Here is a 26316-nt window from a genome sequence, read left to right as displayed (position 1 = left end):
TACGTGCATAAAGGATGACTAAAGAGCAGATGCATCCCAGCGTTTAAACTTCATGTATTGCCCAACCATAAAAGATCAACTCAGAAGTACACATAGTTATGAACTGGTGGCCAGAACCCTTCATTCTAACATGTCTAAAACAATTTCAGAAACATGACCACATCAATAGTAAAATGTAAATATTAACCTATGATATGTTAAGCATTGATTTTGTTTTGTTGTTGTTTTTGTTGTTGTTTGTTTGTTTTTTGCTTTTTTGCTTTTTGGTAGGGGTGTTTGAAACAGGGTTTATCTATATAGTTTTGGAGCCTGGCCTAGAACTCGCTTTGTAGACCAGGCTGGTCTTAAAGTCATAGAGCTCCTCTTGCCTCTGCCTCCCGAGGAGTACTAGGATTAAAGGCATGTGCCAACACTGCCTTGCTAGCACTGATTTTCTAACATACCCATGCAGCTACAAGTTAGAGTACAGACTCTCTACATGTTTTCATGTCTCTGTGGCTGAATACAGTCTCTTAGCATTACTACCCAGCTGTAAAAACATAAGGAGAAATGTCAAATCATGTGCTACATTGTTTCTGGAAGAATATGATTCCTGTAATTCAGAACTTCACTGTGATAGGAAATTAAGAACCATTACAAAAATGCTTCTCCTACTTAATGCTATATGATATGATCAAAATAAAGTTTCCCAAGATTTCAAATACAACTCCCCCCCCACACACACACATACACACACAAGCTCTCATTCTATACTCTGGCCTGAATTCTGGTTTAATACAACTCAGAAATTTGGTCTTCACTTGGACTTGGCATTGATGACAGATTATTCACCATTAGCAATGCACCTTACTGAACATGTGGAACAAAACTTACAGATTGTATTACATTTACTTGTTTCTATTAACAAACCACAAAAGCACACAGAGCAACAGAACTCTGGATCAATAGTAATAAGGCATAATATCTCTGCCCTGTGTCACTAGCATATGTGTCATATCGATGTCCCTCTTTTATGCCTTACAAACACAAGGGCCAAAGGTTTTCTTGCTTTCCTCTTTACCACCGAGTTCCAAAACGCTGGTTAACCCATGGTGAGCACTATGTAAATAGTTGTTGGATGAATAATGGGTAAGAAATATTCATTGAATGAATTAATAGCTAAGGCTATTTGTTAAAGGATTAGAATTCAATTGGCCAAACTATTTTAGTACTGAGAAAATTAGATACTGCTTAAAAATAGATAAAACCCATAAATCTCATCAGCCTCCTACTGAGTGCATGAACACTCTAACAAGCTTCTGCTTGAATAGATCTGGGGATGAGGCATCTCTTTGTAGAAAAACTGGCTTCCTGTGACTTTCATTATTGATTGTAGTGTGTGGCCTACCCCTACAAAATAAATTCCACCATGATTTTCTACAGAACCCTGAAAAATAAATAGCCATTTCTTAAAGTAAATTGGACCTAAACTGTTAAGTTGTTGCTTTTGATTTTTTTCCTTGTGGTAAATTTTTAATGATCAAGTACTCCAGGGTACCAAGTATTTGCCCTAAACAGTAAATCTCGTGAACTCTGTGGCAGGTACATACAAGATTTTGCACTAATTGTGTCTGCATCAATGAACCCACAATTATACAGCCATAGGTTTCCACTCCTTTTTCTTCCTTTCCTGTTTCTCCCCTCTTATCCATTACATAGTATTTTCATTGTTTTATTCTTCCTTCCCCAGTTCCCATCCATTGTGAACTACACTTACAATGCATTTGTGATGTGAACTATTTGCTATTACAAATACAGGTTCTGGTCACAGAACATGTGAATTTCTATCTTAAATCCAGCACTTAAGAGTAAGAAACCCTTAATATAATCTAAAATTATCTGTACCTTTCTATTTTCCTTTGTAAAATGAGGCAAATAGCAGTATCCAGAGTTCTCTATCTCCTTTCACATTTTATTTTTTATCATATGTATATGGCTAGAGAGGTAATAAACTATACTAGATATATCCATGTTCTATTGAAACCATTTTGTGTTGTTCTTATATAGAGTGGAGTGGCTGAGCACTCAAAATAGATAAGCTAACAGGAATCTCCAATTTTTGCTTTCTCTGATTTAACTTCCTGAATAGGACAGCAATAACATGGCACTAAGATCAATAATTAATAAATGAGACCTCATGAAACTGAAAAGCTTCTATAGGGCAAAGGACACCATCAATGAAACAAAATGACAGCCTGCAGAATGGAAAACAATATTTCATAACACCACATATGACAAAAGGAATAATGTCCAAACTATATAAAGAACTCAAGAAACTACACAACCACAAACCAAAAAGTCTAATTTAAAAATAGGGTACAAATGTAAACATAGAGTTCTCAACAGAGGGATCTTAAGTGACAGAGAATCATTCAAAGAAATGTTCAATATCCTTAGCCATCAGAGGAATGCAAATCACAACAACTATATCTTACACCTGTCAGATGCCTAAGATCAAAAGCACAAACAATAGCTCATGCTGGTGTGGATGTGGAAAAAAGGGGAACACTTCTGCATTGTTGGTGGGATTGCACACTTGTGCAGCTAATTTGCAAATCAATGTCAGTTTTCTTAGAAGATTAGAAATCCTTCTACCTCAATATCCAGCTATACCACTCTTGGGCATATACCCAAAGGATGCTTCATGCTAATATATATATATATGTATATATATATATATATATATATATACATATATATATAAAATTTGCATGCAAATGGATGGCACAAGAAAAATCATCCTGAGTGAGGTAACCAAGACCCAGTAAAGCAACTTTTTAGAGTATAATGTCATTCAATATGTGGTTATAATGGTCATCCCAGTAGCCAAGAACTATCTAACAAAAGCTGCAATACTAGTCAGGAGAGTCTGCCTGTTGAGTTGTTTGTCAGGTGGATCAAATAAACTATCATAACAATATAGGCTATTTATTACCATTACACTTGATTGCCTCTCAAAATTCAAAGATAAGACCATATTGCTCAAGACAACACACAGTTCGGTCACAGGATTTGGAGCAACAAATCTGGAAGTGTTCTGAAAGCCTCCTCTTTGAGAGATAGCTTCTGTATTATAAGAAATGTGTGTAACCTGCCAAGAGAGAATAGTAGTTGCTATTCCTACCTATCATAAAGCCAGTTAACCACAGCACTTACCAACAGATGAAAAAACACCACTTGTGAATAATGAAATATTTAATTGGAGGGTAACCAACAGCTGACTAATCAGATTTAAGGCCTATTCCCTAGGAGTAAATTAAGGACTGATTCTGCAGCCTAGCCAACTACCCATGACTAGAAACATCATACACCTTAGAGGAGACCCTCCTGTCACCTTTTCACTAAACCAATATAACTGGTAAATGTATTCTCAGTACTTCTTCTTATACTTACAGCTGAGAATAGCTGTAACATCTCATCAAAAGCTTCTTTCTCCAAAAAAAATTGCAGATGATTGCAGAGACCTGGCCAAAATTCAGAGACCTTGGAATACCCATCCTCAATTGACACATCTACAATGCAACCCTTACACTTAAGGCTAAGGAAAAATTGAAGAGGAGATGAGAAGATTGTAACAGGCAAAGGATCAGGACACTTTCCACTAGACAGTGCCTTTTAGACATGACAGGGAACCTGCAACCATGAAATCACAACAATAGAGTTGCCTAAATAAACTTAAATACTAAAATGCCATTTGACATCCCAACATAGGTGGGAGAAATTTTGCAAGGTCTCACCCTTGGAAGAAGAACTATAAGAAATACATTTTTTTCTTTAATACACCACATAAAGAACCAAGCAGAGGGATATGCTTCATTTAGGTAAAGTTTTTTTATTATTATTTACTAGAGTAAATCTACAGTATTGTGTTTATACCAAATTGGTAATCAATAAATATGTTTGAATAAGTAATAGATGATCTCATCAAAACTTAACTGATACATAATAGTATCTAATGATTCAATGTTTTAGTGTATTTTAAACTACTTTAACAAGGATAAGTAATATTAGAATCATGTTGAGTCTATAGGATATTTCTTACTTTGTCCTTTGTCTAAAATTATTATGTGGTAGGTCCTCTTTCCAAATATATTGAGTGCTGTTGAAATAATATTGGAAAAGGAGATTTCTGTGCCCCCAAAGTTTTTCTAAAATCACTCATGAAGAAGTGACAGCTGAAAGTAAAACTGAAATTTGATGATGAAGGTATCTTACTTGATCCCTCCCATGTAAAATTATTCACCTGAAATCTTGCATTTAACTTGCTCCAAATCATTCTCTATCATCTGGGAAGACACTGCCACATATGACCTTCATTTTCCCCAAAACCTCAACAGCCTTTATTCAGTTTGCCTCCATCTCCTTGGAAATCTACCTCCATTCTTACAATCCTAAGCAAATTTAATCACATGTATAAGATAAAAAATATCTGTGAAACTTGAAAGCAATATGATTCATTTCCTTATTGCTTAACCAACAACTGTTTCAAACTATAAAATGGAAAGCAACTGTACTGGAATTTTGTGTTTGCATAATCAAAAAGTTTCTCTATTGGGGACTTCATCAATTATAAACTTCTCATCTCAAAACCAGTTTATCTCTGAGTCATTTGAATATGTAAGCATGTAACAGTTACATGGTTATCACTGACATTGTACTAAAAAATAAGCTTAAAAGCTAGAAACATAGGAAAAATCATTTATAAGTATAATACCTATGAACTTATTTTTGAAATGACCTAAAATAATACATTTTAGAAGTAAGTGAAGTGTAATAGTGTAGTGTAGAAAACTAAATGGTATTTTAATCCATGGAAAGTTTATAAATAATTTTATATTTCTTTGGCTTTCTAATCATGTAAGTCCTCATACAAATGTTACTATGGGTTACTTTTTGAACAGTTAAAATCTAAAGAAACTTTTCCAACTCTTTTTAAACTTGATTATACTTACATTTATTTTAAGATTATAAAGAGTGAAATCAAGCTTATGAAACATAAACCAAGTTGTCAGACGCCCCTGGAGAAGGAAACATGGGATTCATGGCCAGAGCTTTTAGATACAGTAGGAGGACCTGTTTTCATAGTTCAGCAAAGAGGAAAGTCAATACACTGTCTCCCTTTGCTCTTTATGGGAACTAATGAGGAAACAAAACCTCTTTATTGATTTGATATTAGAAGTAATAGAATCCAACTTAGGAAATCTCCAAATAGACGACATTGAATGTATAGTTTAGAAACTAGTATGATACTAAAATTCGTTCAGACAGAACTGTTTGTGATTGGCTGTGAAGAGAAACCCCAAATGAACACAGAAAAAGGGATTAATATTTATGATCATACATAGCTTACAAGTATTGATGCCAATTTTCTCCAAGTCTGTATTGAAAGAATGTAAAATTCTTCAAAAATTTGTCTGCTTTATAAAATGAAATCATAAGGCTCATATCCAAAGCACTCAGTAGCAATATTTTGATCTGTTTCAATATATATTTGTTCATCTCACAAAGTAATCCAGTTTATATAATAGAGGTAAAAGAAATCATTTATAAATTTGATTCTTGTAACTTATTTTCACTCTCTCATAGATACAGTAAAAAAAAAAATAAAAATAAAAAAGGAAATGTAGTCACATTAGAATTTTCCTCTTTGGTACTACTCAGACCTGTGAAGAGACCCTTAAATCACTGCATATTTCATTTCAAATCTCAGATGTATTGAAGATGAACAGTTGAAGCAGTCAGAAATGGTCTACTGCTATAATACATTTTGCAGATGAAACCACTATGTCGAGTGAGTTTAAAGAGCTGTGGCAGGTAAGAACATGCATCTAGTAAGTACTCTGCCCACAGCACCACAGATCTTTACCCCTGACTAGCTTGATGAGAGTTTGGGAGCCAGCTACAATGGATGTAAATCTACTCCAAATGAAACATGTGTTTGGAGACAATATGCTCTTTGTGAGATAGTATCCCTGCAGGATTGAAATACAAATGTGCAGCTATCAAGACAAAAAGAGTATGCAGGTCGTTACCCTAGAAAACCACTGGGCCAATCTGATTTTACTTTTGCAGTGGTGTAAAAGTATCTATTCTACTTAAATATCTTCTATAAAATGTGATATACTCAAGGGCATAAGCCAGTACCAAGTGTTATATAGATGGAATCATTCATTACATTGTCTGTGAATAAAGAACACTTAAAATTCTAAGGCAAAAAGATAAAACTGTAATACCCAAATAAAACATAAACATACCAGTTACTAAACTTTGAATCTAGAAAGGTCATATTAATTATGTTCTTATTCAGTGTCTACGTCCTGAAGATACAGAGATGTTCTATCTACTGGTAATGAAATGAAATGAGAAATCTATATACAAAAATTATCTTCAGAGTAATTTCACTTTACTGGAGTTCTAAACAGCACTAAAGCATAAAACACCGTAACTTTGATTGAAAATGTATATAAAACATGTGATGAAATGAAGAAATAATGTATAGAAAAACTTTTAAAGTATCTATATCTTAACAAAACATGGCAATATCTTCCACACTCTGTTTTCTCCACAATCCAAGTATAAGCATTGTCTTTCATTGTCGGCATGACTTCAAAGTTTTTGAAATGTTTTACAGTCCAGTCTTGTTCCTGTCAGATTAGAGATTTCAGCATGGTAGTATTACACAAAAATGCACCTAAGACATTCATACTATGTTTTTTAATTTATTTGATTTGGCAACCAATTACAATGAAGAAGTTCCAAGTCAATTCTAATAAAACATACAGGATTATTTCTGAATATATATATATTCTTATAAATATGTGGTCAAATATAGCATATAAATGGTTGCCTTAATCAAGAAAGTTATCCTAAAATGAATGAGGGGGAAAACCCACAATATTGTCTTATACACAAGTAGCATATTTATCATGCCATGAAACAGGAAGTTTCTGAAACAGCAGAATCACTTAGAAAGTTCATCAATAGCATACAATTGCAAATATGGTGGGAAAGTCATTTCTACTCCCGGTTCCCTTTGTAGAAATGGAACCTCTATTAGTTTGTTCATCCGTAGAACTCAAAAACAAGTGAACTAGCATCCATGCTTCACAAAAAGGCTCATTTCATGTTGTCTCCAAGTAAACAAAATCAGATAATACAACGATGGCAAACATTGCACATGTCCCAGGAAAAACGCAAATTTCTTAGAATAATTTTTTAAAAAGAACTTAAAAGAGACAGTTCTAAGTCCTTGAATTTACTCACCAGTTTCCCAAATGCAGGGTTAGTAACAGGAACATCAACCTCACTCCTCTAGTTTGACTCCACAGGAGAGGAGAGAAGATGAGGGCTTTCTTAGAACCCATCAGTTCGTTTTTATTGTCCCTCCTTCACTAGATCAGTGCTCAAGCCCAGAGTTTGTCTCACACCTCAGCAGCAGCCGGGTGAATACAAGCGATTGTGGAAAGACAGTATACCTCCGAACCAGGTAGGATGCGACTCCCAGCAGAAACGAGCTGGGGAGCCAATCAGACAGGGAGGACGCGGGCATAAATTATGTCAAAAAGAGTTAGACCAATCCGTGCTCCAGAAAGGCGGGGTTTCCCATACTAGAAATCAAGCCCAGTGGGGAAAAGGGTTCCGTTTTTTTGTTTTTCTTTCTTTCTCTTTTCTTTTCTTTCTTTGTTTCTTTGTTTATTTTTTTAATAAAAGAAAATTAAGCCTCCTCTCCCTCCCAACCCTTGAGAAACATTGGCGTGCCTTGACAGTAGGGATCCCAAGGGAAGCATTTCCTCTCCCCCGCCCTTCTGTGTATCGGGGTATATCTGGTCACACCACCTCTTCCCCATCCTGCGCTAAGAATTATTTATTAATTAATTTGTTTGTTTGTTTGTTTTAATTTGTCTTCCAGAGAGAGCCCAGGGAACTGTCTCTCTGTGGACAGAGCTTCATAGACTTCCTTCAGGCCCGGGAAAATCCTGTTACTTTTAATTAATTATTGTTACTTAATTTTGATTGCTGGACAGCCTCTTGTTTCTTTTTGCAGAGGTATGACCTGACACAATTCCCTGCACAAATGAGCTCTCTAGAGACGGAGAATGTAAAACTCGAGTGAATAGGAGAACAGTCTGGGTGCATTTCCCTTAAACATGTTTCAGGCCCCACCCCCTCCTACTGCCTGCGCTCTAGTGTGCCGATTTGCAATGTACATCTCCCATCTCTGACAATAATGAAGAATATCAGGCAAGTACTCTCATTTTACAAACACAAAACCCACAAAAACTGATTGTACTGGCTTCTTCAATCAAAGGCGTTGTGGCATACGACACGGGTTATCTTGTTGTGATTCCCCAGCTCAAGTGTATTCATTTGCATTTGTGGAGCCCCTGTGCTTGGTTCCTAACTTCAGAGGCTCTGCTTTGAGTTCTTAACAGAGCCCAAGGGTTGCTATGGCAACCAGAAAGCCTTTGGCAGCTGGAACAACTGTACTGCAAAGACCGTGGCTATGGAGAAAGAGGCTCAGTGCCCAGCCATCTTCTGCCTTTATGCCTTGCTAAATCCCTGCTTCCCAGGGATGTCGCCCAAGGATGGGGTCCTAGGCTGCATCATTAATCACTCCACACCACCTGGAATTGCCAGACTCAGAGATGAAGTGAAATGTACCATGTAGTTACTTGAGAAGCAAATAGTTCAAAGCAGAAGTAACTGCTTGTGCATGCACGGCGGCAAGGGAACTGTTGCTACAATAGTCACTGAAATCCATTAAAGGAAGCAGATGAGCATAACAGGGTTACAGACTGATAGACTTTTTCTTTGTTTCTCTCCCTCACTTATTCTTTTCTTTCCTTTTTTCTTTCTTTCTTATTGCTTAGAACAGTAGATATTGCACTATTTTTTTCTTCTCTTTGACTCCCCATAATCTGAAAATATGTATTGACCTTCCTTGTTCCTATTCTCTTACTCGATACTATTTAGCATTTTTCTCTTCCATAAAGTATGTTAATTAAAGCAGCTCATACTTAATAATTCAAATAGCAATTAAAGCACATTATTATAAATTCTGAGATGAGTGCTTTTAAGTAGCCCATGACGTCAAATATAAATCTAAGCTGTTTTTCTTATTTTATTTTTCTGTGTCAATTAACAATGTATTGTGCATGATTATTTAAATGTTGCACAGGGTACACACATAAATTCAAGGATTACCCAGTGATGCAGGAATTAATTCACTGGAACGACTTAGTGAATAGCAAATACATTCCAGTTGCCCTTTGTATTCCCTAATATTAAATAGGGGTTTTCCACATTTTTTATTGAAAAATGACACAGTCTAATGTTCTGCAACAGTAATCTTAACCCATCCTATCAATAACTTTCAAAAAGGTTTTGCTCTTATTCTTATCATATGTTACTGGAAAGTGCTGACAGCAGTTACAAGAAATTAATGGCAAGGAAAGGTGAAGGATGTTTCCTTGGATAGTGAGAAGGTGCCTCACAATCATAAAATGAAAAGGGTTATAGTAATGAGAGTTTTTTGTATTTTTCAAAATATAATTTCCCCAATATGTGCTGAGGTATTCTTCTCAAAAGCCTCACCCTCTGTAGCTTGAATGGTCAATTACAGTTTACTGTAAACTATGTAAAATGATATCAGCCCTTTACAATCTGAAAGAAAAAGACATGATAGGTTTGTGCATTGGCTACGACTTGATGACTTGATTCTAACAGTTTTTCCTTCTGGACAAGATAAAATGGCCATATGCATATGGTGTTTAGTGACTAGGGAGCCTAAGATGTAAATAAATATAGTAAGCTCCATTCTATTCATCAAATGAAACCAGAAGTAGTTATTAGTGAGGAATTAGAGAGAGCTCATTGTGATGGTTATTTTAATTTGGGGACAATTATGCCCACATGAGATTTGCTAATGTTGGAAGACATTTTTCATTGTTTCAGTTGTGGAATGAGAAAGGGTGGTATTGAAATATTGAATGTTAGTAAATAGAAGCTAATATTTTATGTACAGTCTGAAACATAAAACCTCTTCCAACTATGAAGAATTCAAATATAAACTCTCAGTGGTGCCATGGGAAAAGAATGGCTTTGCTGTGAATGAGGAGGATTGGTTCTGTACCAGTTATATATTATTTTTTGATTTATTATCATTCAAGTCACTCTTTCCTTACTCATTTACTGGAATGACTGGGGCATAGTCATTACCTGTCAATTTTTTTTTATTTACACAAATTGCACAATGTTAATTTTTTACTTAAATAAATTTCACATATTTTGAGTGTATTTCCACTTGAAGATCATCCACATTTCCTTATCCATCCAGCTACATATTTTTTTCTTTTTCTCAAAAACACAAGTATTACAACAACTAAAGCCAAATAAGTTACACACAATAAGTTGTATTTTTAATTTTAAATGAGAAATATGGAATCAGTTTTGTGTTGACCAACTGCTACTTTTCATGGGGTCTGACCTGAAATATGGTTGATATATCCAGTAACATTCCATGCAATATTGATATTTTTTCTCTTCCAGCACCTATCAAGTGAAAACAGCTTCTTGATTAGGGTAAGAATTTTTGTCTAATTCCCCTTGTCTATCCTGGAAACCGTCTGTTTTGAGCCTATGCAGGTTTTGTGTATACTCTTACAGTCTCTCTGAAACCTTGTGTTCATGGGCTTTTACATATGTGGACTTTCCATGGAATCATACACCAATGCAGACTATTATACACTTTCTGTCTCCTCTTCTCAGTGGATCTCTGAGCTTTGAGGGAAAGGATTTGATAAAGACATCCCATTCAGTGCTGAATGCTCCAGAGACTCTCAGTATCTGCATGTTGTCAAATGTGTATCCTTTTGTTAATTGCCATCCTCAACAAAACAAACTTCCCCATAATGGAGGTTAAATGATTATCTGATCTTGTTTTGCTAAAATAACATAGCCATAAAGTAACCTCTAACGATATATAGCTTTACTCATACCTATTTCATACCCATTAGTTTTATATCTATTTGTAATGTCTATCATCTTATACTACTTTTCATTTTAGAAAGGTCTGTGGGTTGTTTGAAATAACTTTAGAATAAAACAGTTGTTATACCTACAGGTGGCATAAAACAGGCTTCACTCTGAACTTAATGGATTAAGTATTATAGTAAAAAACAGTTAATGTTTTCATATACCTAAATTGGAGAGCAATTGCCATTCTGTAATATAGTAAAATAACTAGTGACACAGTGATTTCATCATGCCCTGTGCAGTCCTGACACTAACAGACAAGAACTACAAATGATAAAACCTATTATGGATAAACTATGACCTAGGTACAAGGTTAATATTGAAATACAATATTGAGAAAGGTACAACTTTATGCCTTAGTTTCTTTCTATGTTGTTTTAGTTTTTCTATTCAGGAATGCTTTTTCCACAGAATATGTGTACAGGTATATTTCTGCACATGTGGAAACTAGATTTCAGCATCAGATAACTACTTCCTTCATTTTCTCCTTATTTTTTGAGGTAATGTCTCTTTACTAAACAAGAAGATCACTGATAAGGTAACAACACTGACCAGTGAGACTCTAGGATTCTCCATTCTCTGTCTGGAAATATGTGTGTGTGTGTGTGTGTGTGTGTGTGTGTGTGTGTGTGTGTGTGTCTGAATATATATATATATATATTCTACCTATGTCTGTTTATCTATCTATTCTAACATCTATCTATACATATATGGATATATGTATATGTATGTGTGTGTGAATTCTACCTAGTGTACAAGTTGTTTTCAGGAATACATTGAATATTTCATATAATTTATTGCTTGGATATTAGAAATAACTCCAAGTGTTAGTTATTACTATTATACCATTTATGGTATATTTCAAATATTAGTAAATTTGTCTAACAGTACAGTTAGAATCTGAAGTCCTAGAGAAGATGAATGCAAATTATGCTCTCAATGTTATCCATATATCTGGCTTCTTCGGAGAAAAGAACTATTTGTATTTAATTCTCATCTCTGTTGATATGTTTCTACTGTGAACTCCATGATCCTAAACTAAAACACTAAATAGCACAGTATTTTCTTCTATCTCATAATTACTTCTTAGACTATGCCACTCACACGTCAGTTGTGTGCATGGCACTGCATTTTTCTGATTTCTCATTGAAGACTATTCCACCATATAGGGCAGACCTATGGCATTTTTGAACACTGTGTATTCATTTTAATTTGTGTTAGTATTTTTTCATCATAGATTCTTGAAAATAAAACTAGTGTTCTATCTTGTAGAACATGCCTTTAAAAATTTTTTTATAAAGTGTATGCTTATCTCCATAACATTTTTGCCACTAGTATAGCAGGATGGCCATCCTAGTACCTCAGAGTGTTCAGTGCTGGGTAAGATTGATGATTCTTTTTATCTTGCAATAGCATTCATAACACCTTCTAGATTGTAGGAATAAAGATTCTTCATCGACACCAACTTGAGTTCTCTATGTTTTTTGACTTTATTATGTTGTCTTCAGCAAGAGGGTGTTGCCAGAATTTTCTGGAGGGTAAGCAAGAACATTTGCAATGGCCTGTAATTTTTTGAGAGTAATTGGAATTCAAAAGTCAACATTGCCTCTTTCAGAGACACTTCATTCCTACAATGGGTTTTTTATTTGCTAGCACACTATGTCTAGCTGAGGTATTGTGAGGTAATATTTTAAATATAAATTTTCTTTTTATGTCCATTTTCTTCCCTAACTCTCAAATAATTCCTCATGTATACCATTAACACTTGCATATATAGTTTAGATGAAACTTTACCTTTATGGTGGGTTTGGAGGAAGGACAAGAGAGAATGAAATGCAGTTAGATTGTTATCTCAAATTTTGAAAAAAAAAAAAGGAGTCTTTGTTCTCCTGTCTTCATAGTTTGACTCTCATCCACAGCTACATTTTCTCCTCCTTCATCTCATGTTCATTCACTGAACACTTTCTTTTGGTTTTTGTTTCTCTAACACTAATGCAGCACTGCTGATAAAGCCAGTAGATATTCTATTTGAGCCAGCCAGCATTTTCAAATCTCCTTATTTTCAAAATTCCATGTTCAGAATAACTTATTCTTATCTCTCTGCATGTGCTTAGTTATGTTTCTAGACTTCATTAAATGCACTTCTGTCTTCTTAGTGTTAATATTATTTCCATTCACAAAATATCATTTAGCCTTGTTTTTATTATATCAACAGCTTACTCTTTTCCAATATCACTTTTATCAATATCTGCTTATTCTAATATTTATTATGAATATTGTCACCCAAATCTTTAGACCTCTATTGAAAATTACTCAAAGTGGCTTCAGCTACTACAGTGTCATTTACAATCACTGATCATTTCCTGTTTTGTCTATTTATTAAAATACATTGGCAAAAAAAATACATTGGCAAGTATATTTATTTTGAAAGTAAAAATCTGAAATTTTAATTTTGTTTAAAGTACACAGTCATTTCCTATAATGCTTAAAACACATCCTCTGAGATCTCTGGCTTCTTAATATGAATTAATCTTCCAATTACAAAATCTAATGGCACTCAACCATGTTTCCTTCCTGACACTACTCTGTCTTATAATAATTCATTAATTCAATTAACTTCAGAAGGCCACAGAACACCTGAAATTCAAGAACTTTTTAACATGCTAAAGATACCTAAATAAACAAAATAATCGTTTCAATACATTATATGGTATTTCTTAAATTATGATGCATTTTTAACTTAAAACATGTTCACAATCATTAATTTAACCTGTACCTATTCTGTAAACTATCACAGTTTGATGATTAGGAATTCTGATTTTTCTTCTTTTCGAAATCTAATCTGGCAAGAGCTGACAATTAGGTAATACTCATAGTTCACTGAGGATTGATTCTCCAACTTGATATGGATAGTTTAGCATATAGAAATCTTTTAAAATTCTACATGTTATCCATTATTAATATATTTATTGTTCTAATGATAAGTATGAAGACAAGGAGTTAATTTTCATGGACTGTTAAGTGAATGGCAGAAACAGGAGTAAGGTTTCTAAATTCATGTCTGGAATTGCTACTTAATAATACCCTCTACAAAAGTATTATGGCTTATATTTCTTCCAATGCCATGTTTTCTCCTCTGGTAAACCAGTACTATTACTTCATTGACCACATTTTAGTCCATATTTGATATGAAAAGTCTTCATATTTCACTTTAAAGGGTCATCACATAAAAATGTCAAAAGTGAGGTACGATTTGGGAAGAATGACCTTTAATCAGCTATTTTTCAAAGGTATACAGTGCTGTTTAAGAATTATAGGAAAGAGATCCACTACTGGAAGATTTATTGTAGCCTGACATTTAATGAAAACCCTCAGGGTCTTGATCGAGCTTTATTATGCAATTATTCAACTCACCTCCTATATAGCCTAATATATTTTATTTTTACAATGTCTTACTAGTAGAACTACATTGAAATAGTAGCCCCTAGGGCATCTTTGATGGGTCTTATCCAGTACCTAACTCCCTACTCATCAGGTTTATAGCCCATAATATATCTATCTATGTGACTTTGACTAGCAGCTGAAGAATAACATAATTTCTCATGATCATAGAATGAAACAGAGCAACTGAGAGAGAAGGGGAGATTCTACTTTATAGTTCCCCTCTCATTAGTTCTGTCATTGGCCCATCAAGAAACATAAAAACTGCATTAAAAACTTTAATGAAATATTTACTATTATCAAGTCTTTTTAGTCCATTAGGAAGATGCCATAACCACCCAAAGAACTGCTAGTCTTAACACACAGAAATCGGAAAATCCTGTGAGAATTACTTCTGAAAGTGTTTGGCCCACATGGAAGTATTATAATACCTGATTGATAAAATGTATTGAAAAGGTGAATACATGGAGGAGAGAATCTTCTAATAATTTTGTACTAGTGGGACAAAGTATCCAACTCAGACAACTGGAGGCATATCTAATTTTGCTTATGTTTCAACATTTTTATTTCTTAGTCCTTTGCTCTCTGGATGCTTCCCCTAGAGGAAAGTATCACTGTGGCAAATATATTTAGAAACCTGGCTATTCACCTCATGGTGAAATGAGTAAAATAGTAGATTGAGTCTTCCCTCAAGGGCATGCTTCAAATTACCCATTTATTCCACCTATACCATACTTCCCACAATTTCCAGAGCACCTCAAGATACCAGCACAAGCTAAGGAATGTGTTTTAACACTTGACTCTTTGGAGATGCATTAGTCCTGAAAACATTTTTTTAAAATCTGTTAAAACAAGGCTAAGGGCGTCCCTTAACAGTTTGCTTTTTCTGTTTTCCTAATAGTTTTATGGTAACCTATACTATTTACATTGAAATTCCATTGGATAAAATGTCAATTTCCAAAGTTCTCAGGAGAAATGTTTAGATTTTTAAGTTTGTGAAAGACTTGTTAGGCAACTCCCATGTGCACACTTGAGTTTTCTAAAGATACTTTGTTGCTAAATGTGTTCATGAAACAAGACCCATCAGATTCTAAAATACCTGTTATGGCCCACAGTTCAAGATCGCCAATGGGAAATATTTTGGAATAAATATAATGATGTTTACAGCAATTGTTGGAATGATGATGTTAAAGAATTGCAGGAGTATCAGAATTTACCAGAGCCAATGTGTGATTGGCTGCAACAGTGCACAGTAGAGCACACAAACTAGTCATCAGAATTTCAAGAATGAAAGTGTTTCATATAGGGGCTGTGAATTTAACTCAGTTCTGAAAATGTTAGTCTTTTATGATGAGCTCATGGGTTTGATGTATAGACCCACAAATAGTCATGCAATACCATAGTGTTTGTTATGAATTTCTGACTAATATGATGATATAAAAAAGAGGAATAATTGTGAAGTAACTAAGTTGTAATGGTGGAGACATTGCAAATGAGATTACTGCCTTTACAAGAAGAAACGTGGTAGAGAAAAAAAAAAGTATCTTGGTTACTTGGTTATACGAGAGTACACCTAGTAGATAGGCTTTTATCAAACCACAGACCTGATGTCTTCAAGAGTTTGCCATTTCCTAACCCACACAATTATAAGAAGCATATGTATGATGTTTGACTTATTCATTTGTAATATTCTGCCCCAACTATGAAAGTATGATAGTTTTTTTTTTTATTGTTCATGTGTGTTTAGAACTAAGGTAAGACCAGAGTCAGTGGTCTCTCACTAGCTCAGGTCAGCTAATTCTGTGAGTTTCTCCATCGCGGTTCTGTCTCTTGTTTATATTATCTCTCCTCCCTCACTTTGATTGTACTCCAGGTGCTCGAGCTAATGGTTAGTTGTAGAATTCTGCATCTGCTTACATCTGTTTCTGGAAGAAGGTTCTGGCTTCTCTGGGGTTGTGGATTGTAGGCCTATAATCAGAAGTACAGTAGAAATCATTAGAAAACTGGTGACATGAAGAGGCTGGAGAAAAGAAATTTAGATTTAGATAGTCCAACCTAAAGAAGTCGAGTGTATGAAGATTCACAGGGTATGTGAATTTTCACCAAAAGGCCACTTTAACAGAGCAAAATATTCAAAATCATTGAGTAGGGTGAACTACAGAGCAAATGACAGAAGGCCTCTTTCTCCAATCCTGTTCTTAACCAACAAAGCAAACCTGACTGATCAATGTAATTATAGAATCAAATAATTATTTTTCTGTGGATTATATATATTTATATTTACCTGTGTTATTTATAAAATGATAAAATTAAAATCATGAAAATATAATCAATAATTAAAGACTTGACAGCAGATCAAGGAGAGATACATAAAAACAATAAGCAATACAAAGATGAAATCAAGTTAACCCCAAGTTTGCTGCAACTTGAACCCTTTATAATTATGATATACTGCACAAAACCAGACATGAAAGGCAGCAATGGAAATTGTGTCAGGAATATGGATAATTAAGTTCTTCAACATTATGAGGCATATGAAGCAGAAATCAGAAATTACTAGAATTCATTAGAAAAGTTTGCAAGTGTTGTAGGTAAAAGAAGAAATCTTGGAGAGATTTTGATGAGACATGCCCATGATGTTGCGAATATTTGCTAAAATTGCACACTTGACTTTAAAAGTCCTGAGAGTGAGATCTTAAGAGCTATGCCATTTTTGTTTTTGTTTTTGTTTTTTTATTTCTTTGGAGCCTGTCCTGGAACTAGCTCTGTAGACTATGCTGGCCTCAAACTCAAAAAGATCCACCTGCCTCTGCCTTGTCAGGGATGGGATTAAAGGTGTTCACTACGAAAGCACAGCTAGCTAGGACATTTTAAGGAGGTGCTCCATCTATAGAAATTTTCAATAGTAATATTTCAGAATTCTATGAAAAATGAATGTTAACTTTGAAGTCAGTAATACATTCAATAATGGTACATTCATTACTAATAAAGACACAATTAAATTATTCTGCCCCACCTATCTGCTTTGAGGTGGCTATGAAATGGAATCATCCTCCATGGCCTTTTGAATTATACTTGTCATCAGTAATATTCTTTTTTTGTAAAGGAAATAAGTAAAAGTTAGGCAGTCTCATACTATATGACTATTATAATATAAAGTCTTATTTACTCTTGAACCACATTTTTATTTTTTATTAAAAAAAAGTTTTCATTTAGAACACCAACCCCATTTCCCTCTCCTTCCTCTTATTCCTCCCACCAATCGCCCCCCTTACCATCCCAATTAACACTTCCGAGGGTTTTTTTTTTTTCCCAGTCATGATCTTGACCCCATTTCTCATATAATCCAATCCTTCCTTCCTCTCTTCAACTGAACTCCAGGAACTCAGCCCAATGTTTGGCTGTGGATCTCTGCATCTGCTTCCATCAGTTACTGGTTGTAGATTCTATGATGATAATTAGGGTAGTCACTAATCTGATTATAGTGAAAGGGCAGTTCAGGCAACCTGTCCACTATTGCTAGGAGTCTTAGCTAGGAGTATCCTTGTGGATTCTTAGAAATTTCCCTAGCACTAATTTTCTCACTAACCCTATAATGGTTCCTTCTATCAAGATGTCTTTTCCATTGTTCTCCCCCTTTGCCACTCACCCAACTAGACTATCTGAATTTCCTCATGTTCCCATCCCCCATTCCTTCCCTTCTACTCCTTCTCCCAGTTTACCCAGGAGATCTTTGTTGGAGAGATATTTAAGAAATTGCTCAGCATCCTAAGCCATCTAGGAAATGCAAATTGAAACAACTTTGAGACACTATTTTATACCTGTCAGAAGGCAAAGATCACAAACACTAATGAAAGCTTACACTGCAAGGATGTGGAGTAAAAGGATTACTCCTCCACTGCTGGTGAGAATGAAAACTTGTATACCCACTTTGGGAATCAGTATGGCAGTTTCTCAGAAAATTGGGACTCAGTCTACCTCAAGGCCCAGCATCCAGTCTTGGGCATATACCCAAAGGAAGCATAATCATACCATTTTCTAAACTACACTATAGTAGCAGTATTTGTAACAGCCAGAATCTGAAAACAACTTAGATACCCCTCAAAGAATGGATTGTAATGGTATATTATTTATGATTCATTAAAGCTTGCCTGAGGATTCAGAAATCAAATCAGCCAAAAGCCATAGAAGCCAGGCACATATCTTTAATCCCAGCAACCAGAAGTTAGGAAGTGGTGTACATAGCTTTAATCCTAGGACTCGGGACTGAGGTCACCCAGATCTACACAAGACTACCTAGTCCTAAAGAGAAACAGCTCATAAAAATGATCTCAGAACTTGGGATCACACACCTTCATTCCCAGCACTAGATGGGTATAAAAGATAAGAGCAGAGTCTTCAGTAGTTAGTATTAGATACTCATTCTTCTACTACATTAACAGCAGGATCATTCATCCTCCAACCACACTGAGAAGATATAGCAGGATCAATCCATTCAGTATGAGGAAGTGGTAAGAGCTAGTGGCCCACTGCTTTTATGTTCAGAATCCTCAAGCAAGTTTTAGTAAGTCATAAATAATATATCACTATAATGGATAAAGAAAATGTGGTACATTTACACAATTGAGTATTATTCAGCAGTAAAAAAACAATGACCTCTTGAAATTTGCAGGCAAATGGATAGAACTAGGAAAAAACATCCTTAGTGAGGTAACCCAAACCCAAAAAGAGAATCACAGTATGTACTTACTCATAAGTGAATTTTAGAAATAAAACAAATGATAACCAGGCTACAATACACAACTCCAGAGAAGCTAGATCAAAAGGAATACCCTAAGAGAACAAAAATCAAACCATATTTTCAAGGTGGGTGCTCAACAATAATACCTGCCAAATTTAAAAAAAAAAAAAGACTTTCTGCCTGTTTACATCTACTGCACAGTTTGAGAAGGCATGATTTTGAAATGATTAAATTAAAAACATTTCTCAAGAGATTCTTGAAGATTTAATTTATTTCATTGAATGTGAAGAGGCAAGGTACATAGTATATAAAGGTAACAGCTAATTCCAGATGTGTTGGATCCTCTGGAGCTGGAGTTGCAGTAGGTTGTGAGATTCATAAGATGGATGCTGGGAATCAAACTTGGGGCCTCTGGAAGGGCAGTGCATACTCTTAACGGCTCAGCCATCATGGAAATATAAAATACAGCAGCAAATTTAGTCTATGTAGACAACTGGCAATGAATACATAGATGAACTGATTATGGCTTTGCTAAATTTATTATTTTTTAACATAAAAATATTTCCTAGATCTTACTACATGTTCCCCAGTTGGTGAACATTTACTGGTGAGTTTCCTTTGAAGATTTGTTGACCTTTAAGGGAAAAGATGGATGAGATTCAAGTGTTCACATACAGTATTATCCTTGCATTTAAGATTTTAGCAAATCTTTTCATATTTTTATCATTGAGATGAATGGGTCCATCAGTGGTAAGTATCCAACATTCTAATACTCATATAGTGATTGGTTTGTATTATTTGTTGATCTTTTCTACATACCTACATGATAGATATTTCGAATTTTGGTGATGTTACCACAAACTTTTCCACCAATAAAATAAAAAATATGGTATTATAAATGAATAAGGCTATCTACCATTATTTTTCATATTAATTTCATATGAGATAAAGTCAGTAATTTGCTTTTTTTTCATAATAGTCTTCAAAATATGGATTGCTACCATGAGATAATGTCATCATCTAACTTCTCCATAACATCTTTAAGTATACTAATAGTATTTGCTGCTAATGCAGTGGAAAGAGTTACAGTTTCAGTAGTCTAATAGACAATATTGCTATCCTGTATTTGGTAATGTTAATCTATGTGGACAATGCAGACTAATTGATTTTTAACCAGGAGGGAAACTAAAAGACATCTTTTCTTTTGAAACAATAAAAACAAGAGGCTAAGAAAAGATTTTTAAAGAAGTGATGATAGCAACTTTTAAAGGTTGAAGATATAACAGGGAAAAGTAGACAGAACATTATCTGGGTTGTTTAAATCTTAACAATCAAGAAGTAATTTACAAATGGTAAAACATATCCTGTTTACTATCTGAAGGAAGTTCACTATCTGAAGGAAGGTGTGAACTATTTTTGTTACCCATAAATTTCATTGCATCCCTTATATTCACTTTGCCACTGTAGAATATCTAGATGTCACTGATGCAAATCCCCAACTATGCAGTTTTTCATGTTTTACTATGCACTATAGAGAAACCATAATTTAATGTGATTGATATACATATATGCATATATAAAAATAATTTATTTAGCATAATTTGAAGATTATGTTTTATTAGATAACATCACTATATTGATCATTTTATTGATACTTTTGTATTGTATAGATATTCTAAGATGATTTATTATCCAACAACAGATTGACTGTTGGCTTCCATATTAATGCTGTAACATTTGCATGTAATTATTGTAGACAAATGCATTCTCCCCTTGGGATATAAGACTAGTATGGCAATTTCTAGGTAATATATTATATTATCTCATGGATACATTTTATATATTTCATATAACTACTGAACTTAGATTTTGGGAGCAATATGGACACTTTATCTGAATTTTCATTACCACTCAGCATTGCTATTTTTTAGATATTTAATATTTATATTAATTACTGGATTTGTTTTCTAATTTGGAGGTACTTTTTTAAATTTTGCTTTCTCAAGTACCTCCCCATATTTAAAATTCTTCAAAATATGTTTGTAACATTACTTTTTGCTGAAGAAATATGCTTTATTATAACATATAAAAGCTTTTATTATAGTAAAAATGCCTTTATAATGACATCTTCCCATGTCTTCATAAACTTAGGGCATCCCTCCAGGACTAGTTTAGTACTCACTTTTTGCCCTTCTAGTTTTATAGCTTTCCATGTAAGAATAAATTAGTCTTCAATATTGCAAGACAAGTTTTAAAAACAAGAAGAAAACCAGCCCTGGAAGGATAATTGAAATATTCTAGAATATTCTAAATTAACATGACAGATAGTCAACAGATTATTCTAATATATTCACATTCAACACAACTAAAGATTTAATATTCCAGTGGATAAAAATAATAGCTGTTATTAAAATTATAATTGTTCTTGATGGGATTTACATTGTTTTCTTTCATAGGTTTATTATTTCCATCAGTCAATAGAAAGATATTGTGATATTATTGCAATAATTTTCTTGATGGAGTCATGGAAACCCAGAGAAGTTGATTAGTTGCCTAAGGTTACACAGCATAAAATAGCAAAACTGACATTTAAATCTCCAAATTTCGAGCTACAGCACCCTACTGTTTCCACCATACTTCAAAAGTTTTAAGTGGCTGCTTAAAGCTAAGAGCACATCTGCTTTATTTAAAATAACATGATGCTAGAAAAAAATCAAGAAGAAAATTTTAAATCAGATATTAATGGTACAGAAAGCATCGATTTCTGTAATCATGGGAAATGTATGACTTGAATAATGAAGTAACTAAAAACTACTTTTGCCACCTCATTTTTTAATGATAACCCCACCATTTTTTCCTTTGTTCTTTCTAACTTGTTTATTACATGCATGGGTTCATTAACAGGACACTATGATTACAGATTAAATTCAGGGTGTCAGAATTTATTAACTAAGTCATCAAGTCTCTCTCTCTCTCACACACACGCACACACACACACACACACACACACACACACACACACACACACACCAGTTCATGTGTCTTTATTAGATTCTCTCATCAGAGGCATCGCAGGCTTATCCACAGACAAGATTAAATGGCCACTGTTTTACAGAGATGAACATAATTTATTGAGCATAAAAATACAAGCAGTAAGGCGACTACAGGGAATAGTACAAAGAAAAAAAAAACAATCATATAAGCAAATATTAAGCTATGGTCTCTGAAGCCTAAGTCACTCTGTGATAGTAAAATAAATGCCTGGTAATATCTCAAAGATATTTGAAGCTACTGTTATGATAATGCAAAACAGTAAAGGCTGTCATGTTGTAAGATTTCCCAAGAGGACATTGTTCCCAGTAAAATCTGCTATATATTCTGATAATTTACATTTACATTGACTTTGCCCTTGCATGTGGTCCATGTGCTATTTCCTAAAACATGATGAAAGTATCAGTTATGGAACATTATTGACCGTAACCATGGAACTATCCTGTGCACAATGTGGGATCCATTTGATATGGACCCAGTGAGACTTGAATTAATACCATCATCTGCACATTTTTATGTCAATTTGACACAAGGTAGAGTCATTTAGGAACAAGAAACATCAGTTGATGAAATGTCCCCATCATATTGGCTTGTGGTTCATTTTCTCAATGGATGATTGATGTAATAAAATTCTCACTTATAGATGGATATTAGCTGTAAAGTAAAAGAGTCTTATTATGCTAGGTGGGGAGGGGAAGGGAAGGGGAGCTTGGAGACTATGAAGAAGGGAAAGCTGCAGTCAGGTGGCAAAATAAAGTAAATATACAAACAAGCAAGCAAGAAAACAAACAAACAAATAAACAAATAAATAAATAAATAAGAAAGCCAGACCACTATGAACAGTATTATACCTGAGTGTTTATTTCTGTGTGTTATAAGAAAACAAGCTGAGTAAGCAATGGGGAGCAAGTCAATAAGAAGCTCTCTGCCTTGGTCTCTGCAATAAGTAGTTCATGTCTCCAAGATCCTGACTTTGTCAGTGACAGACTGTTTCCTAAAGCATAAACAAAATTAACCCATTCTTCTGAAATTTGCTTTTGGCCATGATGTTTTATCATAGCAATAAAAATCCTAAGATACCCATCTTTAGCTAGCAGGGAGAAAATGATACCTGAGAGAATATGTAGGTCTGATGGAGATCCCAGAAACACAGTTATCCAGATTGCCACGGAAACATTAATACTACATTAATCTACATTGGTAGACAGATACTATAATTCAGCATAAACCAGAATATGTAAAAAAGAACCCCATGCTGTTTTGAGGTGGAAAAGTAAGGGGTAAAAGCCAGAACCAAGATTTTATTTTTGATATTTTTTGAATAAAAATATAAAATTATTCATTCTTTCTCACAGTTCCCTATGCATAGCTGTGTGGTAAATTCAGTATAGTTTTCATAAATGAACAAAAATTAGTTTTAATCATCTTCAAAAAGTTAATACAAAAGTATATTCAGATAGTGCTACATATTGATATATGGATTACAAGGGCCTTTTCTGAATGTTAGACTAAAGATTTGCTATCCAGAGTGAAAAAGAAAAGAATAATTTTGCCTTCAAAGGCTTCAGTTATATATGAGTATGCTGAAGTAATTCTGTGTTTAAAAGCCTTGATTCTATTTGAGTATGCCAAACATCATAGGAGCACTTGCCACTGTATTTGAAAAATTATATTCAGCGTCTGTCTTCTGAGTTAACTGAGAATTTGAGAAGAGAATTGAGCACTATTCATCTTCATGTCTCCAGTGTGTGGAATACAGCTGGGACTTGGTGTTTTTAAAAACAAATTGAATAAAACATGAATGAATAAAGACTAACACAAAGAAAAGCAATGAGGAGCTTCATAGAGAGGAACAGGTCACAAAAAAGAAATGGTCTTACGTGATGTCTTTCACATTAATCAAAGGACTATTGTAGACTTGACTTACTTCCCTGAATATGTAGACCTTGAAATATACCAGTCATTTAAAAATATCTTGTTAACACAATTCATTGTTCTCAATTTCTGTTATGAAACTTTGCACTCTAAGGCAAACTTTTCATGACTCTCATTGTCCAAAGAAGATAGAATAGGTGCTTGAACTGGCTGGAACAAGCTCACAGATCATTGGGTTTCATATACCCAATTTCTGTTGTTCATCTTACTCCACAGTATCTGACAACCACATTCTTTAATGATATTTTCCCATGAGATTTCTCCAAAACTGTTTATAAAACTGTTTACAAACCACAGTCCATTTAAGTAATGTTTATGTGTATGTCTATGTGTACATCTAAATAATAAATTATTTGGTATCTTAATGCAAGTATCATGTCCTATCCCTGACACATATCAGCTACTTTGATTAAGCTGAGGTTAGGATTTTGAGGAAAAGCATATGCATAGTTAAAATAAATACAATGGATCAGTGAGGTGTTAAATATGGAAACTTTCTCCTTACTTTTTCAAAAATAATTTTTGTCATCATACTTAGAATTCTGCATGGCTTTCAAAAACTACCTTCATTTTTAATGAATAATGTAGTAATAATTACTGAAGTATATAACATTTTAAAAGATAATTAAAGATTAAGGATTCTATCACGAGTATGGCTCTTTCTGAATTCCATATTTTCCTCTTCAGTTAATTTGAAAAATAATTTCTTAATCTAATTAAAATATCACTTAATTCATGCTCCCTGTGATAAATGCACAGAAAAAATGCAGAGTAAATCTTTTCTATTAAAGTGCTCAAAATATTCATTAAAATGAATTTAATTTGTATGACAGGATTTTCATTTCTAAATGTGATATAGATTGAATTTATTGTGTCATCCATGCATGAATATTGAGCATTGACATGCATGTTAGCTTCCATTATATTGGTATACTTAACTTTCTTAAGGGGCATGTTTCAATGTATTATTAAAACTTTATGGAAATTGAAAGTAAGCATTATTTTCAAGGTATTTATTGATAAAGAAATATAATAAAGCCTCAACTGTATTTTTAAATCTACAACTCAAACCTAACATATTTTTTCACAGTATCCATTTGTGAATAAAGTTATTATTTTTTACAGTATGCTTTCATAGGTTGCTCTATTTTAATATGTCTATCATGATGTTTGTACAAAATGCTGAACAAAATAGTTTGTCCTTTATTTCATAGAAGCTTTGAATTTCATAAGCAGGATATATATAATTCATGAATGATAATACCCTCTTCTTGATCAGAGGTGTTATGCTAGGCACCATTTGGAAAATTTTAAAATGGTAAACAAGAGAAAATATCAATACAGACTCAGTGGTAAACCTTTAGGAATGACTGACTAAACTTCTGTCAGTAAGGAATTGAAAATAACATAGGGACTAGTACAGTTATTGTCTTCAAGAGCAATTGCCTGTAACAACTATGAACTGAGAATACTTCTCCAGCATTTTGAGCCCAAAACTGTATCCCTAATTTCTCAGGATCAAGAGAAAGAGAAAGAGCAAGAGGGAATAAGTTTATACACCTCTGTCTTATATTACTTTGAAATTCAAATTTAATATTAATTCATCTGGTTGGCTAAGGTGAACAGGATCCAAGATCCAAAATATGTGGGAATATGTAGTTGAATCATATTTCAAGAAAAGAGTTCCATAAAGGTTAAGTGAGCCAATCAACTTGACAATGATTGCTTTTGTGTGCTAAAATTACAGACTGTTCTTAAGCATTGTAAATATCTCAAAAACTGGATCACAATATGGGGCTGAGAAAACCTTTTTGTCCCTCCAAGTCTATTCATCATATGTTGAAACACATGATGATGTAAAATTAGTTAAGCAAAAGGAAAGGATGGCAGATATGAAAGGTACGGATGAAGGGATTGGAAGATCTGTATATACAACATGAAGAAAGCAACAAAACTCAAACACATTGTTAGAGGAAAGGAATTCAAGAATAGAGTACCTAGAATTTTTCTCAGTGTTTTTATTTTTTAATAGGGAAAAATTTTAAACACATTCTGAAAAAGTATCTGTATAATTT

At 33.9% G+C, this 26316-nt stretch overlaps 1 protein-coding gene across 1 annotated transcript in view; it reads right to left on the bottom strand.

The window, feature by feature from the left end:
• Positions 1 to 7434, bottom strand: part of Gabrg1 (gamma-aminobutyric acid type A receptor subunit gamma1) — a 71356-nt gene extending 63922 nt beyond the window's left edge. Inside the window, exon 1 of the mRNA XM_051198399.1 lies at positions 7303 to 7434. Within this exon, the coding sequence (XP_051054356.1) occupies positions 7303 to 7403 (101 nt within the window). The 5' untranslated portion in view covers positions 7404 to 7434. The remainder of the gene's footprint in view (positions 1 to 7302) is intronic.
• Between the last annotated feature and the right edge of the window lie 18882 nt (positions 7435 to 26316).

Source organism: Phodopus roborovskii, unplaced genomic scaffold, assembly GCF_943737965.1.
Source record: "Phodopus roborovskii unplaced genomic scaffold, PHOROB, whole genome shotgun sequence".
Taxonomy (NCBI): domain Eukaryota; kingdom Metazoa; phylum Chordata; class Mammalia; order Rodentia; family Cricetidae; genus Phodopus; species Phodopus roborovskii.
This window is presented reverse-complemented; position numbering and strand designations above follow the sequence as displayed.